Below are 13623 nucleotides of genomic sequence, written 5' to 3'. Positions count from 1 at the left end.
CCGCAGTCTTGTATATGTCTACACTATTAAAGCACTCACTACCCTGAGGTGCTGTCACACGTGATATGACTATAATTTGATGTTCGGGTAATGACAAGTGCTCCATCACAGATAGCGCGAAGTCCTTTCCATTACTAGGGATTATATTGGAAACTAGATAGCGTCTATCAATGCGTGTTTGGATGTTTCTCCAGAGCCATTAAGCTACCTAGGTACAACACGTCAATACCGCGGCCGATGCTTGCTCAGGCCAAGGCAAGTGAGTCTATTGGACATTGGAGTCATTGCCCGGAAATGCAGTGTTAAGGTGTTTGCCCAGTACATACAGTGACGCGTCGGCTTTGGCGACACAACAACAGCTACTAGAGACGCAATCTGAAACAGAGGATGATTATGGTGAGGTGGAGTGTTGTTTAGAGGGCTGACGGCGTCGAACTCAAAAGTTCATCGAGTCTTTCAGGCGGGCCGTGATGCAGACATGAGGCTGACTATATCCGCTAGCACATCTGGCGGTTCTTGGATGAACACCCACAATGGGCCAGCTCTCTGGTAGGCATGCAGTTCAGAATGTGGTAGCATAGGAGCATCTCGATGGTGGGCGGCAACTTGGCAAGGCAGTCGGGAGCCGGCTCGGGCAGTAGCAAGCCGACGATGGGCCGTCGGAAACATGTTGGAGAGGGCATGGGGGAGTGGCGCCGAAACATGGCTGCCGCAGAGAGCATGAACCACGGTGCCACGGCAGCGGAAAAGTCGCATCGATTAGCCCGTTCCGCTCCCGGGGTTGCGAGAGATGGTGGCCTCCGCACCGCAAGTGTACGTCAGTAGCGCAAACACAGGGGTTGAGAAATGCGCCAGTAGCCTCTTGCCTCCCCATACGTGGGCTGAACCCGGCCGTCGTCATGCAGAGACGGAGGCATCTCTGCTGGAGGCCCAGGAGGCCCAGCGGAGGGCAAGGGCATCTGAGATGCAGAGTCGCAACGCAAGGGACGATCTGCCATTCTGCCAGGTACAGCACAGCAAGCACAGCACCGTGTCAGCCGTGTCCGCGTGTGTGGGGCAGCAGGGCGTATGCACAGACGGGAAGCCGGGGGAGCCGGGAAGCCGGGAAGCCGGGAGGTGCTCTGCCATGCTGCCATGCTGACCTCGTCGTGTCACCGTGCCCTGCGTGCCTGGAAGTCGAGACGGTAGTGCCCACGCGGTCGGGTCATGGCGATCAAGCGGCCCAGTCGAGGCATCAGCGGGCCACCGAGTGATGATTTATCTAACAACAAGAGCATGGGCGGTCGAGGAGGGCTGTGAGGGTGGTCATGTGACCAAAGACACCAGTTGCCAATCAAATCGGTCGATCGGGCGCGATCAGGCGGGAGGAGGCGTGGGTTGAGGATCGTTGACAGCGGCAGAGATCAGGGAACGGCAAGGATGACCCCATGCTCCCCACCTTGGAAAGGGTTGCTGGCGCCGCAACGGCCGCCTCGTACAGCCCAGAGGCGCGAGGACTACAGATGGTGCTAAGCAGCAAGCAGAACTACTGTACCTTGACTACCTAGTGTAGATATTAGTGGGCGATATGCGAGTGCGAGGGACTGGGGAGCACGGGGCAACGGGGCAACGGGGTACTACATAGTACCTCGAGGTATCTATTCGTTGGCCCTTTGCCCTTTGGCGGCAATTGGCAGCTACACTAGAGACTGTCGGCCGAAGCCCTCTGGACCCTGATCTCGATGCCAATGCGACGTCCGGAGCCGCGTTACCTCTCACGGACTGGCGCGCCGAAGATGGAGCTGAGGCTCTGGCAGGCTGTGGCAGTTTGGTATGGCCTAATAACAACACATGGCCCAGACACGGAGCATCCCAGACGGGCGCTGGGGGCGGTACTGGCTCGAGCCATCTTGCCCAACGCTGCTTTGGAATCCTCGAATGACGTCCGCGGGTTGGCTGACCAGCGGCGGCCGGATCCAACCACTCGGGACAGATGCCACCTCCAGTCTGATGAATCATGGAAGGCTGGATAGACTTCGCAGCCCACCTGCCTGCCTGCCTGCCTGCCTGCCTGCACGCAAGGACTGTGGGAACACAGACGCAGCAGCATGCTGTGCGTTGTGCGTCTGTCCCGACAGTGCTGTGCAGTGTACGGAGTACTGAGTAGTGTATGTAGTACACACTACATAGACTCGTGTACTCTATTTATAATGACACATACATGGCAGACAATACGAGTAATTGCCCTGTTGCCCCAGGCTTGCGCAACGAGACGGGACGGACGGGACGGGACAGGCAGTAGCAGTATATGTAGACAATACACGGAAAGCAGTACCAAATCGACCTACTAGGCACCTTGGTGTATGTATATCTATACCTAGGTACTCGGTGTACGGAGTAGACCAAGGTGCTCGGTGGAGTGCCCCTCGCCCCTGTCCGGGCCCTCGGCGCTGCCCAAGAATACAGAATACCGGCAGGGGCCCTTTGTCTCGCTCTGCTGTGCCCTGGACGGGCAGCAAGGGCAGGTATCTGTATGTACCCCCGCCCCCTGCCCTGTGGGTTAATCAAGCTGTCAGTTGTCGTGCGTGACGTCGGCTGCCCCCTTCGAACAAGGCGTGCTGCCCCGTCTCCAGCCTTTGCGCACCTCGTCGCACACCAACACAACCTGCTGCATCGATGATGATTGCACTCCCCTAGCACCCGTCTCTCCGTCTTCCGACCCCGTTCCTTGGACGCGCACATGCGGACCCTGATAATTTGTCCTCCCGCCGTAGAATGTTCCTCCCACCCGCCGCCACCAGTCATTGACACGCATAGCCGCACAACAACGCGATGGCTTCTCTCCTTTTGACCTCCTAGCCCGCCCGCCTCTGCTACCGCCCGCCCATACGGATACACTCTCTCTGACCACTCCCATACCTGTACAACACGCCTGTTCGTCACTGTCCAGCCAGACTCTTCCTCTTCCTCCGCGCAGAGGATCGACAACAGAGACCCCAGGCTGAAGTGGGCGAGAGAGAGTCTTCCGACATGATTCTCACTCTCACCCTCTCTCACTAGACTTGTACTTCTGAAATGACGACGACAATTTGACGCTATCGAACAACAGAGGCCCCCGCTCCATTATGGGATCTGAAGAGGCCCTTCGATCAACCACCTCAAATCCATACGCTTCTCAAGACACTCCATATTCCAGCGACAGCTTGCGCCACACTTCCAACGTCTAGTTCCGCTGCCCGTTCTCGTCAGGAAGGCGTGAATCGGAATCAACCTGGTAAAGACACACACAAAAAGAAAAGGGCGAGGGGGGGCCTGGCCCTCGCAGCCTGTTAACTTTGCTGACCATGTGGAAGGCCGGCCAGGCTGCAAGCTTGTTCGAGAACCCCGTCCTTATGACTACACCCGGGCAGTCCGAGGCTCTCACGGCACTGCAACAATCATCTCTTGATATCCCGTTACCTGCCCACGACCAAGACGACCAAGAACCATCCTCGCGGGCTTCTGAGGCCGAGTTGAAAGGTCTCTGGGCCACCGCACGGGTATTCCAGTGCCCCAAGTGCAAGCGCCTGTTAGACGATCCTGTTGAATTACCATGCGGGAATTGCATCTGCAGGGCCTGCATACCCCAACTCCAGGCCAGACCCGATATCGATGACACATTATGGCCTGGCACCGCGCAACGGCGGCATGAGTTTAGGTGTCCGTGCTGCCCGGACGGCCACACCACCGATGCTTGTTGGTCGGACAGGCTCACGGCCGATGTTCTGTATACCACCAAGCTAGTCCTTTCAGGGTCGACCAGGTCCACGCAACTGGTAGAAGCATTTGAGATGCTCAGCCACGGGCGCATCACAGACACAGACGAGTTCCAGCAACCTACGCCACCAGACGACGACCTCATCCTAGATATCCGAAAGCTCGACCACCTATTGCGCAGTCAGATGGACTGTGGGATATGCTATCAGCTCCTGTACGAACCGTGGACGACGCCGTGTGGTCACACGTTTTGCCGGCATTGCATAAAGAGGGCGCTCGAGCAGCCCCAAATCGGTCCTTACTGTCCGGCTTGTCGCGGTGACATCGCCCTGCCATACTTGGACAGTCGTCTCTTCCCACCAAACGGATTCCTCTCGCGCCTGGCACTGCATTTCTGGTCGGATGAGCTCGAACAGAGGAAGCCAATCGTTCGTGGGGAGTCCCCGTACCCTGTCATGGATGACACAGGACTGGATGTCCCGCTGTTTGTGTGTGCTGTGTCCTTTCCAGGCATGCCGACCTTCCTGCATGTGTTCGAACCGAGGTACCGAGCAATGATTATGAGGACATGGGCCGGCGGCCGGGGGGGCAAGGAGTTTGGCATGCTATTCGACAGGCACGCAACCATCGGCACCCACCTACGAGTCGAGGCAGCCACCTTCCTCTCCGACGGACGAAGCTTATTGGAGACAAAGGGTGTGTCACGCTTCCGTGTCAAGCGGCAAGGCATCCACAGTGATGGATATGCCATTGCCGAGGTCGAGGACTTCTCTGACGTCAGCCTCTATGAGGAAGAAAGGAGAGAGGCTGCCGACTTCAGGCTGAAACCAGAAGCACGGAATCCCGAGCCCGAGGTGCCATCCAACGACGATATCAACTGGATGAAGACGAAAGCCCTCATGAGGTTCGCCAGCCGGTCCATAACGCAAATGGCTGCCACAAACCCCAGATGGCTCAACTCACGCATCCTGGCGGTGTTCGGCGAGTGCCCCAACGATCCGGCCGTGTTTCCCTGGTGGTTCGCCTGCATATTCCCCATCGCCGAGGAGCAGAAGCTTGCTCTTCTTGACACGACCACCGTGCGCGAACGGATGAAGATTGTTTGTCGGTGGATCATTAATTGGAGTGAACCGTGAGTTTTGGCTTCGTGAGCAATGTTCCACATCAGAATCAGTCTTGGAGGTTCATTCTGTACTGACGACAGCATCAGACAGCCTCTAGAACGGTTTTGTTGTGTGATGTGACGGGGCTGCACCTGGGGGCAAGCGATTTGACAACTCTTGTTTAACTGCCCCGAAACACCTTTCCTGTACTTCCCTTTCTTTGTGATACCAAGTCGTGTGCATACCCAACTGTTCCATCCCAAATAGATATAGGCAGCTGTCTCAACTGCCCCGAATTCTACATAAATCAGCATAGCATGTCCTACTCGGTGTCGTTGGCCTTGATAAGCGCGTTGTGCAAATAGTGGAACGGAAAGGTCTGGACTGCCAATGTGAGGGACCTACCCGCTCATGTTTGACGAGCCGGAGAAACCATGTACATGATGTGGTTCTGCTAAAGGACAACTGGAGAGTTTGGTGGAGTTTGCCGTCAATGGACTCCCTTCGGAAGCGCAATTTGTCTATACCAGTGTATTGTGATGCGCGTTATTCACAGCACCGCACTTCAAGTTCGGAGAACCATGTTGCATCACGATGAATAGATGAAAGGCTTTGTAGATTTGGCCGCAGCAGCCGCATTGGACCGCTTCGGTTATTGATGTCAGGGTATCATGTAAGGGAATTGAGCGTTGTCATGATATGATACAGTCTCTCGGCCGTGCCGCCGCCGCCACAGCCGCCCGCTACGCGGAAACACCCGCTGGCGCAACTTCCGAAGGCACATCTGTGGCCTCGCTGTTGCCATTCCCATGAGCGAGTTCCGGTCCCTCTTCTCTCACTTCATCCATGGCCTCGTCAGCGTCTTCCGCTTCCCCGTTCTCATGGCCATCGTCCGCCACGTCCGCCACGTCCGCCTCGTCCGCCTCCTGCTTAGGTTTCTTCTCTTCGAAGAGAACGTTGATGTCCTCGTATGACTCGATCTGGTCGAACACCGCCAACTTGGACCTGCTCGCAATCCGCAGTGCCCTCCAGGTCTTGCTCGCCTTCCCTTCGACGGCTGTCGCCTTGGAGTCGTTGGAGAGCGGCATCTCGATCTCGAGGTCATCCTCCTGGATCTTCCGCTTGAAGCTCACGAGCTCCGGTAGCCGGTACCGCTCCGGATCTTTTAGCTTCTCCACTGCGCTGGCGTCCTGTTCGTCGCTCAGGAAGTCGAGCGATAGCGAGCCCATGGCCTCTCTCCGCAGTCTCTTGTTAGTGGTCTGTGATTTTGCACTTCTCATGGTCTCGGCCCATTCCCGAGGCGTGACGGCAGGGAGCTCAATTGGTGGGCAATTTTCGATCTTCCACCTCACCCAGTTCTTATCTCGGATGAGCACCGTCTCGACGAGCCTCAGGAAGAAGGGACCATCAGGTGTCGTGCTCAGCAAATACTTGGATATGTCCGCCTTCATTGTTGTAGCCCACTTGATGTCGTCGTCGCTGAGAGTTTGGTCCAGGTAAGCCACAGATTTGTTGACTTGTGGCACTGATTGCAACTCCTCCTTGGCCTTTGGAGAGAGCGATAATAAGAAGTCCATGATGATGAGCGCTTGGAATAGGACGTATCTTCTCAGTGACAAGTCGCCAATCTGTGTTGTATGTCAGCACGATGGTGGTTGTGGTGGCTTTCCAGAATTCGTACCTCGAGCTCGAACAAATCACGACTCGTCAAGTATTTCGGGTTGAATGTGTCAACAATCGCATCAATATCGGAGCTCATCTTCCTTTTGAGCCCCCGCTTGCTTTCCTCGGCCTGTTTTGAAGACTTTGGCTCTTGCTGTACCGGTCTCGCTTTGAATGCCGCCATTGTGGCCTGCAGCGAGATTTTGAACTGACCAAAATGGGATGGCTGAAAGAGCCTCTTGGGCTGGTTGAAACTCTCCTGCAGCGACCAAAAGACGGGGTACAGTGCATCAGCATCCAGCGGCTTCTCGACCGCGCCTTCTTTCTTGTCGCTGAAAGAGACCGCTTTGCCCGGCCCTGAGCGCTCTCCATCCTTAGCAGGGGTTGCCTCGGAGTCGACGTCCATCTTGTCCTCAGCTGCATCCGGTTTTGGCGCATCTTGATCGTAAATTGTGACGTTTTGAGTATGGTATTCACCCCTAAGGTTGACCGAGCTCTTGTCGCCAAGCGGGAAGCTTTGGAAGAGGAAAATGAAGACACGACCCGAGAAAGATGTGTCTTCAGCTCGTGAAAGTCGGCGCAGCAGCTCATTGCAGCTCCTCAATATCACCAGTTTCTTCTCGTTAAAGTTCTTCGATATGATCCGTTGCCTCCGCGACTCGAGGTAGTCGAAGATTTTGCGACACCCTGGAATGGTCTGGCTATCGAGGAGGTCTTCGAGGAGCCAGACCAGCAGAGCGGGATCGCATTGGCCACGGTCTGACAGGCATTGAAGTACATCGAAAAGGTTCCATATTTTGACAAAGTCGTCTGAGTCGATAGGTACCTGTGCCTAAAGGAGGTCAGTCGACCTGAGTCTGGCACCGAAAGGAACACGGGCAACACACGATGAGGTTGCTGAGAACGCCACGGGCCGCGGTCTCAATGACGGCGAACCGATGATGTCGATCCTGACGCGTGGTCGCACCATCTTGTGGTTCGCCAGCAAGAAGTGCTGTGGGCAGGTGATCGAGAACAGCTTTGAGGTCGGCATCTTCTATGGGCGGATCGATCGCAGACGTCGGTTTGATTGCGCTCGCGGCATCTAGAGCCTCCTCGAAAAAGCTGACGAGTGAGGTGACGGGTGTCACGCCATAGTCGTCCACTTCTAGCGAAGGCATCCTGTGTTGGGTGTTGAGCAGTAGAGACGAAGCGCGGAAGTGATTGCGCCGCGGCGGCGCGACCAACCTCTGGCAGAGGTTTGCTGCTCTGAATTTCGATGTCTCGTCAGGTCGCAGTCTCCCTCAGTCTCGTCGAAAAGCCCTCTTTTGGAGTATGGTTCCAGCGATGTGGCATGAGCGTCAACTAAGCCAAGTCTGGCGTTGCTTGGCTGAAGTCAGGGGGGTGGGGGTGGTGAGGTTGAGGATCGCCAACTGCAAGTCACAACAATGGAATACGTTCTGGACGAGCTCAGCCGGGTTCAAGTCTACTGATTGGCGGGCAGGGGTCGCCGGTTCTGGCCCGAGCTTCTTAGCGCGTTGCGGGATGGGTCCACTAGTGACGCAAGGCTAAGGCCTTCCGGTGCCGTGCTGGCCCAGCCTATTAACAAAATTTCCCAATGTGCCTGGCGCGTCCAACTCAACAGCAACGCGACGCTGTGACGACTTCGTCGCCCAATAACCGCCACCATGCCCCCAGCAAAGCGACAGAAGAAGAGCACCGCAAAGAGCTCCCAGGCGGCTGCTCCAAAGGTGGTGGAGCCTGTTGTCGAGGAGGGATCCGAGTTTGCACGGGTCGCGAAGCAACATTGGTTGAAGCCAACGAGGGCGGCAAAAGTGAAGGTGAAGAATGACGTGTTGAAGCGGGATATATGGGACCCTTTGGAGAAGGAGAAGTTCCCAGCAGCAGCACTGGTCGAGCTGGAAAGCTTGCAGGTCCTAGAGAGGTGAGGTTCTCCCTGCTCTAATCCCTGTGGAAATGCTGACCCGACTCTGCAGTTATCTATGGCCGGGATACAGCGAATCGTCCTCAAACCATCACGTCCTTCTGATCGTGCTGATCACCCATGCGAAACGGCGGGAGCGACTGCAGACATGGAGTAAGCGCGCGGCCGCACAAGCACGATGATGATCGCATCGAAGCCAAGCTAACACGCCTCCGTAGGCATCTTTGAGGAGCGCCCAGATGACTTCTCAGCCTTGTTCCGGCGGATACTCTCCATGAGTCTCGATCGCTCGCTATCAGTCGCTGTCCGAACCCATATTCTCTCCTTTGTGATCCACGCCTTCCAGAGCTTGGACCACGCCATTGTGCGAAAGGAGTGTGCCCCATTAGTATCAATATCCATGTGGCACAATCTGTCCACAGAAAAGAAACGCGACGACAAACTGAACGAGCACAACCAATTGCGTAAGGCTTGGAGGGCATCGGCGAAGAGATACGATTCCGCAGATGAGCAAACCAAGGCTCGGTTGCGTTTCGACAGGTCCTGGCTGTACACTCTTGCTTTGGACTTCTTGGGATTACTCTACTCCAACAACGCTTCCAAGGATGATGTTTCATACTGCGAACGATTTGTCGAGTTTCTATCCGACCTCCAGAGCCAGTTGCCGACCCGTCGATACGTCAACTTCTTGCTGCAGGACCTACACATCCTCCCAGCAGCCGCCTTGTCACCCACATTCAACGATGAGAGCAATGGACTCCTGCGTGACCTGATTGCACTGCTTTCTCATTATACGCATTTCACAATCGATGACCAGACAGGGGCGCAGCATGGCAAGACACAAGCCTACGAACGGCACTGTACGCGCCTCGCGAGGTTACAGCGAACTGCCCTGAAACATTTCAAGGAAAAATTGACAGTTCTAGCTCTCTCAAATTATGCCGCGATCGATGACAGGCGAGAGCTCCGGACTCTCCTCGCACCTCTTGATGACGGGGAAATTCTACAGCTATCAACACTGCTCGACTTGCGGACGACTTACCCGGAATCAACAGGATTGACCGTCGATCGAAAATTCTTGCTCGAAGTGCTATGTTCAACTTTTGAGAAACGTAAAACCTTCCAGGAAATAGCCCGGGGCATGAGTATCTTGCCAACTGAAGACACACTGTTCGAACAGAGCCTCCTCAGGACTGACTCCTACGATGGATCACATCCATTGGCAATCCCGAAGTTGAACCTACAATATCTGTCTGTGGGAGACTTTCTTTGGAGATCATTTGTCTTATACAGGTGCGAGTCGTTTTATGGCATCAGGCGAGACATTGAGGACGTACTGCGGAGATTGAGGCCGGAGACCGGAAGATCCGGCGGCGTTATGTTTCCCGGCTTCTCTAAGATGGCCCTTCCAATTTCGAAACCATCGATCCTAGAAGTCATGCCTGCAGCGGTGGGTGATGACAAGCCTGCTATGGTGCGGGCGGAAATAACCATTGATGTTCGCCGCCTCGCCGACAATGTCCGTCGCGAATGGGAATCATTACGGCCGGATGACGTCGTCTTCCTCCTGGCAGCCGAAGCTCCAAAATCGAAAAACTCGTCGCCCGATGCCACCGAGGCTGAAAAGCTGGGCCTTCGATCTGTGCGATGCGGCGAGATCATTCAGATCCTGGATGACAGGGGCCGCGCAATCAGAGACACTTCCGCATACTTCGACGGCCATTCCCGGAGCCCGTTGAGAAAACTGCAACTCAAGCTGGACGCAAAGATGTACAAGATTGACCAGCAAAGGGCGTCCGCTGGCAAGCCTGACGTATATGAAAGCATCAACCTGGTTATGCGCAGGAGCGGCAGAGAGAACAACTTCAAGCCTGTGCTGGAGTCAATCAAGAACCTGACTTTGTCAGAGGTTCCATTGGCACCATGGCTGCACGAAGTGTTCCTTGGATATGGTGACCCGGCAGGCGCTTCGTATAAGCAGTTGCCAAATCGTCTCAAAACCATCGACTACCGGGACACTTTCCTCGACTGGCAACACCTGATAGAAAGCAATCCAGGCAAGATCATCGAACCCAGTGACGACGTTACTGGTAGCTTTGGGCCTCCTTACGTGCTCGAGACCGCGGAACGACCAGCAGAGCAGCCACCACCCAAGCCGTCGAAGAAGAGGCGAAGAGATGCGGAACCAGCCTTGTTGGCTGATGTGGAAATTATCAAGGTTTCAACCTACAAACCTCCAAACAACGGACCGTACCCAGTGGATGCTCCAAAGCTGAATGTCGTGCGCTTTACTCCTGCTCAGATCGAGGCGGTCATGTCCGGCACGCAACCTGGGCTCACCGTCGTGGTTGGGCCACCAGGGACTGGTAAGACCGACGTCGCAACTCAAATCATCAACAACATTTACCACAATTTTCCCGAGCAGAGAACATTGCTCATAGCGCACAGCAACCAGGCTTTGAACCAATTGTTCGCAAAAATAGTGGCTCTTGACATAGATGAGCGTCACCTCCTTCGTCTTGGACATGGCGAGGAAGACCTCGGCACAGAGGGAAACTTCAGCAAGCATGGGCGAGTTGAGTCTTTTCTTGAGAACCGCGACAGATATCTTCAAGAGGTTACTCGTCTAGCTGCCAGCATCGGAGCCCCAGGAGCCCATGGCAATTCGTCGGAGACAGCGGGTTATTTCAACTCTGTCTACATTCAGCCCGCTTGGTCCAAGTTCTCTGAAATGGCCTCGGACGAGGCGGCTTCAGCGGCAGACATCGTGGCAGCATTCCCCTTCCACCATTACTTCTCCAACGCCCCTCAACCCCTGTTCGAAACTGATGCAGACCGTGACCAAGTCTTGGACATTGCCAACGGCTGCTACCGACACATCTCCAAGATATTCTCCGAACTCGCTGATGCACTGCCCTTCGAGATCCTCCGACGAGACAGGGAGAAAGCAAATTATCTGCTTACGAATGAGGCGCGCATAGTTGCAATGACGTCTACGCACGCTGCGATGAGGCGCGGAGAAATTGCGCAGCTAGGATTCCATTACGACAACGTCGTGATGGAGGAAGCAGCTCAGATCACGGAGATTGAGAACTTCATCCCTCTGGCCATGCAGAAGCCCAAGGATGGCCAGATGCCACTGCAGCGTGTTATACTCTGTGGTGACCATTTCCAGAACTCGCCCGTCGTACAGAACCTCGCGTTCCGTGACTTCGCAAATCTGGAGCAGTCTCTGTTCTCTCGTCTCATCCGTTTGGGCGTTCCAGCTATCACGCTGGATCAACAGGGGCGGGCTCGCCCGTCAATCGCTAAGCTTTACCAATGGCGGTACAGGAACCTTGGCAACTTGCCACATGTTGAGAGTGCAGAGGAATATCTTGTCGCCAACGCTGGTTTCAAGTTCGACTATCAGTTCATCAACGTTCCAGACTACAAGGGCAAGGGCGAAGTTGAGCCCACGCCTCATTTCATCCAGAACCTCGGCGAGGCCGAGTACGCGGTGGCGATTTATCAGTACATGCGACTGCTAGGATATCCTGCCTCCAAGATCAGCATTCTCACCACTTACGCTGGCCAGCGGGCACTGATCCGAGATGTCCTTGGCCATCGATGCGCCCGGAACCCTATTTTCGGCCTGCCTAAGATTGTGACTACGGTCGACAAGTATCAGGGCGAGCAGAACGATTGTGAGTTTGTGCGGCCATTTGGAAGATTTAGACGCTAGCTGCTAACAAGCCACGCAGACGTGATCCTGTCGCTCACGAGGACCTCGCGAGTTGGATACCTTCGTGATATCCGCCGCCTTACGGTGGCCCTTTCGCGAGCGAGGCTAGGTCTCTATATCCTGGGCCGGCGTGAGATCTTTGAGGGCTGCTTTGAGCTCCGTGAGGCTTTTGAGCAGCTTCTCCAGCGGCCGGACAAGTTGGCCTTGGTCACGGGAGAGCTTTGGCCGTCACAACGCAAAGTGGCCGAGGATGCCAACGAGGCGGTGGCCGGCGAGGCGACCATGGAAGGCGTGGAGCACCTAGGCCAGTATGTGTTCGAAATGACAACGACCAAGATCCAGCAGCTGCAGGCGGAGAGGGGCTTGCCTGCGGGTACAGAGATGCAACAGGTCGTGGATGCACAGAAGAAGGAGATCGAGCCAATCCCCGAAGAGGATGAGGATGGGGAAGGCGCAGCAGGAGCAGCAGACGCCTCCGAACAAGAGGTGGAGGTTGAGGAGAACTGAGCAATGATTGATTGATACATTCTGATACACAACTCGCGAACCCTGGCTTCTATGCCGTGCTAATGAAAAGGGGCTAGCTGGCTTGCCAAGTGGAGGGGATAGATACTCAATCAAGCCGATGCAGCAGAATGCCTAGTTCGGCACGGTCTGCCCAGGCCAGTGCAGGACCTCAGGGGTGTTTAGGCATCTAGTCCACATTTCGAACCAGCTGGAGAAAGCATAGCAACCTGTCAGCCCTGTGCAAGCATGTGCCGTGGACGGTGATGGCCCTGCCCTGCGTGTCTTCCTTGCCTCGCCTGCCTGGTCTGAACTAGATGCGGAAAGGGGAATTGGAGCAGGGGCCTTTGAGTCACTTGCATTACCCGTGCAGGGACGTGATGGTGCGTCAGTCGTACGACAAGAAATGTGTGAGTTGGGTCTATTTTTGGGCCGCAGGCTGACAGTTGACAGTTGACAGCGTTGGCCGCAGCATAACCCCGAGGGTTGATGAGGCCAAGGGAAGAAGGCATGTGTCACCCTGCCGTGCAGTACAGCTCTGTCTAGGATTCGCCGGAGCGACTGTGAGCGTCACCAAGCCACCCCGAGGGACTTCTGTCGTCATATTGCATGTTCTGGAAGCCCCCTTTCTTCCTTTTTATTTTTATTTTTTTTTGACTTTCTCTCTCTCTAGAACTTCCGTGTCCCAGGTTGGCTGGCTCATGAGGACTTTCCATTCATATCTATCTCGAAGCCGGGTGTACCTGACTGGCCTCGAAAAACGGTACTCAGATCTATGGCACATGCCGATGGAGATGGGGCTCAAGTAGGCTTGTATTTTGGGCAGAAAGCCGGGGATGACTCTACTACGTAGACACTAGTGTAGCTCGACCCCACGCCGAGACCGTTTTCTCATGGATACACGTCGCAAACATTGCAGCAGCTCGTGATGGGCAATGATAAGGCGCCTGGTTGTGGGGCTTGGATTCTGC

At 55.3% G+C, this 13623-nt stretch overlaps 4 protein-coding genes across 4 annotated transcripts; 3 read left to right on the top strand and 1 right to left on the bottom strand.

The window, feature by feature from the left end:
* Positions 1 to 790: 790 nt before the first annotated feature.
* Positions 791 to 1253, top strand: KVR01_004195 (uncharacterized protein; the record flags this gene model as incomplete). The annotated part of the gene is made up of 2 exons (XM_044782312.1): positions 791 to 1059; positions 1094 to 1253. The coding sequence occupies 2 exons, from the start codon at positions 791 to 793 to the stop codon at positions 1251 to 1253; spliced, it is 429 nt and encodes a 142-aa protein (XP_044646359.1).
* Positions 1254 to 2410: 1157 nt separating this feature from the next.
* On the top strand, positions 2411 to 5457 carry KVR01_004314 (uncharacterized protein). The gene is made up of 2 exons (XM_044792823.1): positions 2411 to 4867; positions 4946 to 5457. The coding sequence occupies exons 1-2, from the start codon at positions 3324 to 3326 to the stop codon at positions 4977 to 4979; spliced, it is 1578 nt and encodes a 525-aa protein (XP_044646478.1). The 5' UTR covers positions 2411 to 3323; the 3' UTR covers positions 4980 to 5457.
* KVR01_004720 (uncharacterized protein) lies at positions 5438 to 7907 on the bottom strand. Its single transcript, XM_044789168.1, has 4 exons — positions 7728 to 7907; positions 7388 to 7661; positions 6520 to 7332; positions 5438 to 6466 (listed from the first exon to the last, which is right to left on the bottom strand). Exons 2-4 carry the CDS (start codon positions 7658 to 7660, stop codon positions 5582 to 5584), a joined length of 1971 nt encoding a protein of 656 aa, XP_044646884.1. The 5' UTR covers position 7661; positions 7728 to 7907; the 3' UTR covers positions 5438 to 5581.
* A 184-nt stretch (positions 7908 to 8091) lies between these two features.
* Positions 8092 to 12936, top strand: KVR01_004514 (uncharacterized protein). Its single transcript, XM_044794797.1, has 4 exons — positions 8092 to 8424; positions 8477 to 8577; positions 8643 to 12110; positions 12168 to 12936. The coding sequence occupies exons 1-4, from the start codon at positions 8168 to 8170 to the stop codon at positions 12653 to 12655; spliced, it is 4314 nt and encodes a 1437-aa protein (XP_044646678.1). The 5' UTR covers positions 8092 to 8167; the 3' UTR covers positions 12656 to 12936.
* Positions 12937 to 13623: the final 687 nt, after the last annotated feature.

The sequence above is a fragment of the Diaporthe batatas genome, assembly GCF_019321695.1.
Source record: "Diaporthe batatas strain CRI 302-4 chromosome Unknown Contig00004, whole genome shotgun sequence".
Lineage (NCBI taxonomy): Eukaryota > Fungi > Ascomycota > Sordariomycetes > Diaporthales > Diaporthaceae > Diaporthe > Diaporthe batatas.
This window is presented reverse-complemented; position numbering and strand designations above follow the sequence as displayed.

Coding starts and splice junctions, on each gene's coding strand:
- KVR01_004514 (XM_044794797.1), top strand. CDS start 8,168: ATGCCCCCAGCAAAGCGACAGAAGAAGAGCACCGCAAAGAGCTCCCAG. Junction 8,578..8,642: donor GGAGCGACTGCAGACATGGA/GTAAGCGCGCGG, acceptor ACGCCTCCGTAG/GCATCTTTGAGGAGCGCCCA. Junction 12,111..12,167: donor TCAGGGCGAGCAGAACGATT/GTGAGTTTGTGC, acceptor CAAGCCACGCAG/ACGTGATCCTGTCGCTCACG.
- KVR01_004314 (XM_044792823.1), top strand. CDS start 3,324: ATGTGGAAGGCCGGCCAGGCTGCAAGCTTGTTCGAGAACCCCGTCCTT. Junction 4,868..4,945: donor ATCATTAATTGGAGTGAACC/GTGAGTTTTGGC, acceptor CGACAGCATCAG/ACAGCCTCTAGAACGGTTTT.
- KVR01_004720 (XM_044789168.1), bottom strand. CDS start 7,660: ATGCCTTCGCTAGAAGTGGACGACTATGGCGTGACACCCGTCACCTCA. Junction 7,333..7,387: donor GCGTTCTCAGCAACCTCATC/GTGTGTTGCCCG, acceptor GACCTCCTTTAG/GCACAGGTACCTATCGACTC. Junction 6,467..6,519: donor GTGATTTGTTCGAGCTCGAG/GTACGAATTCTG, acceptor CATACAACACAG/ATTGGCGACTTGTCACTGAG.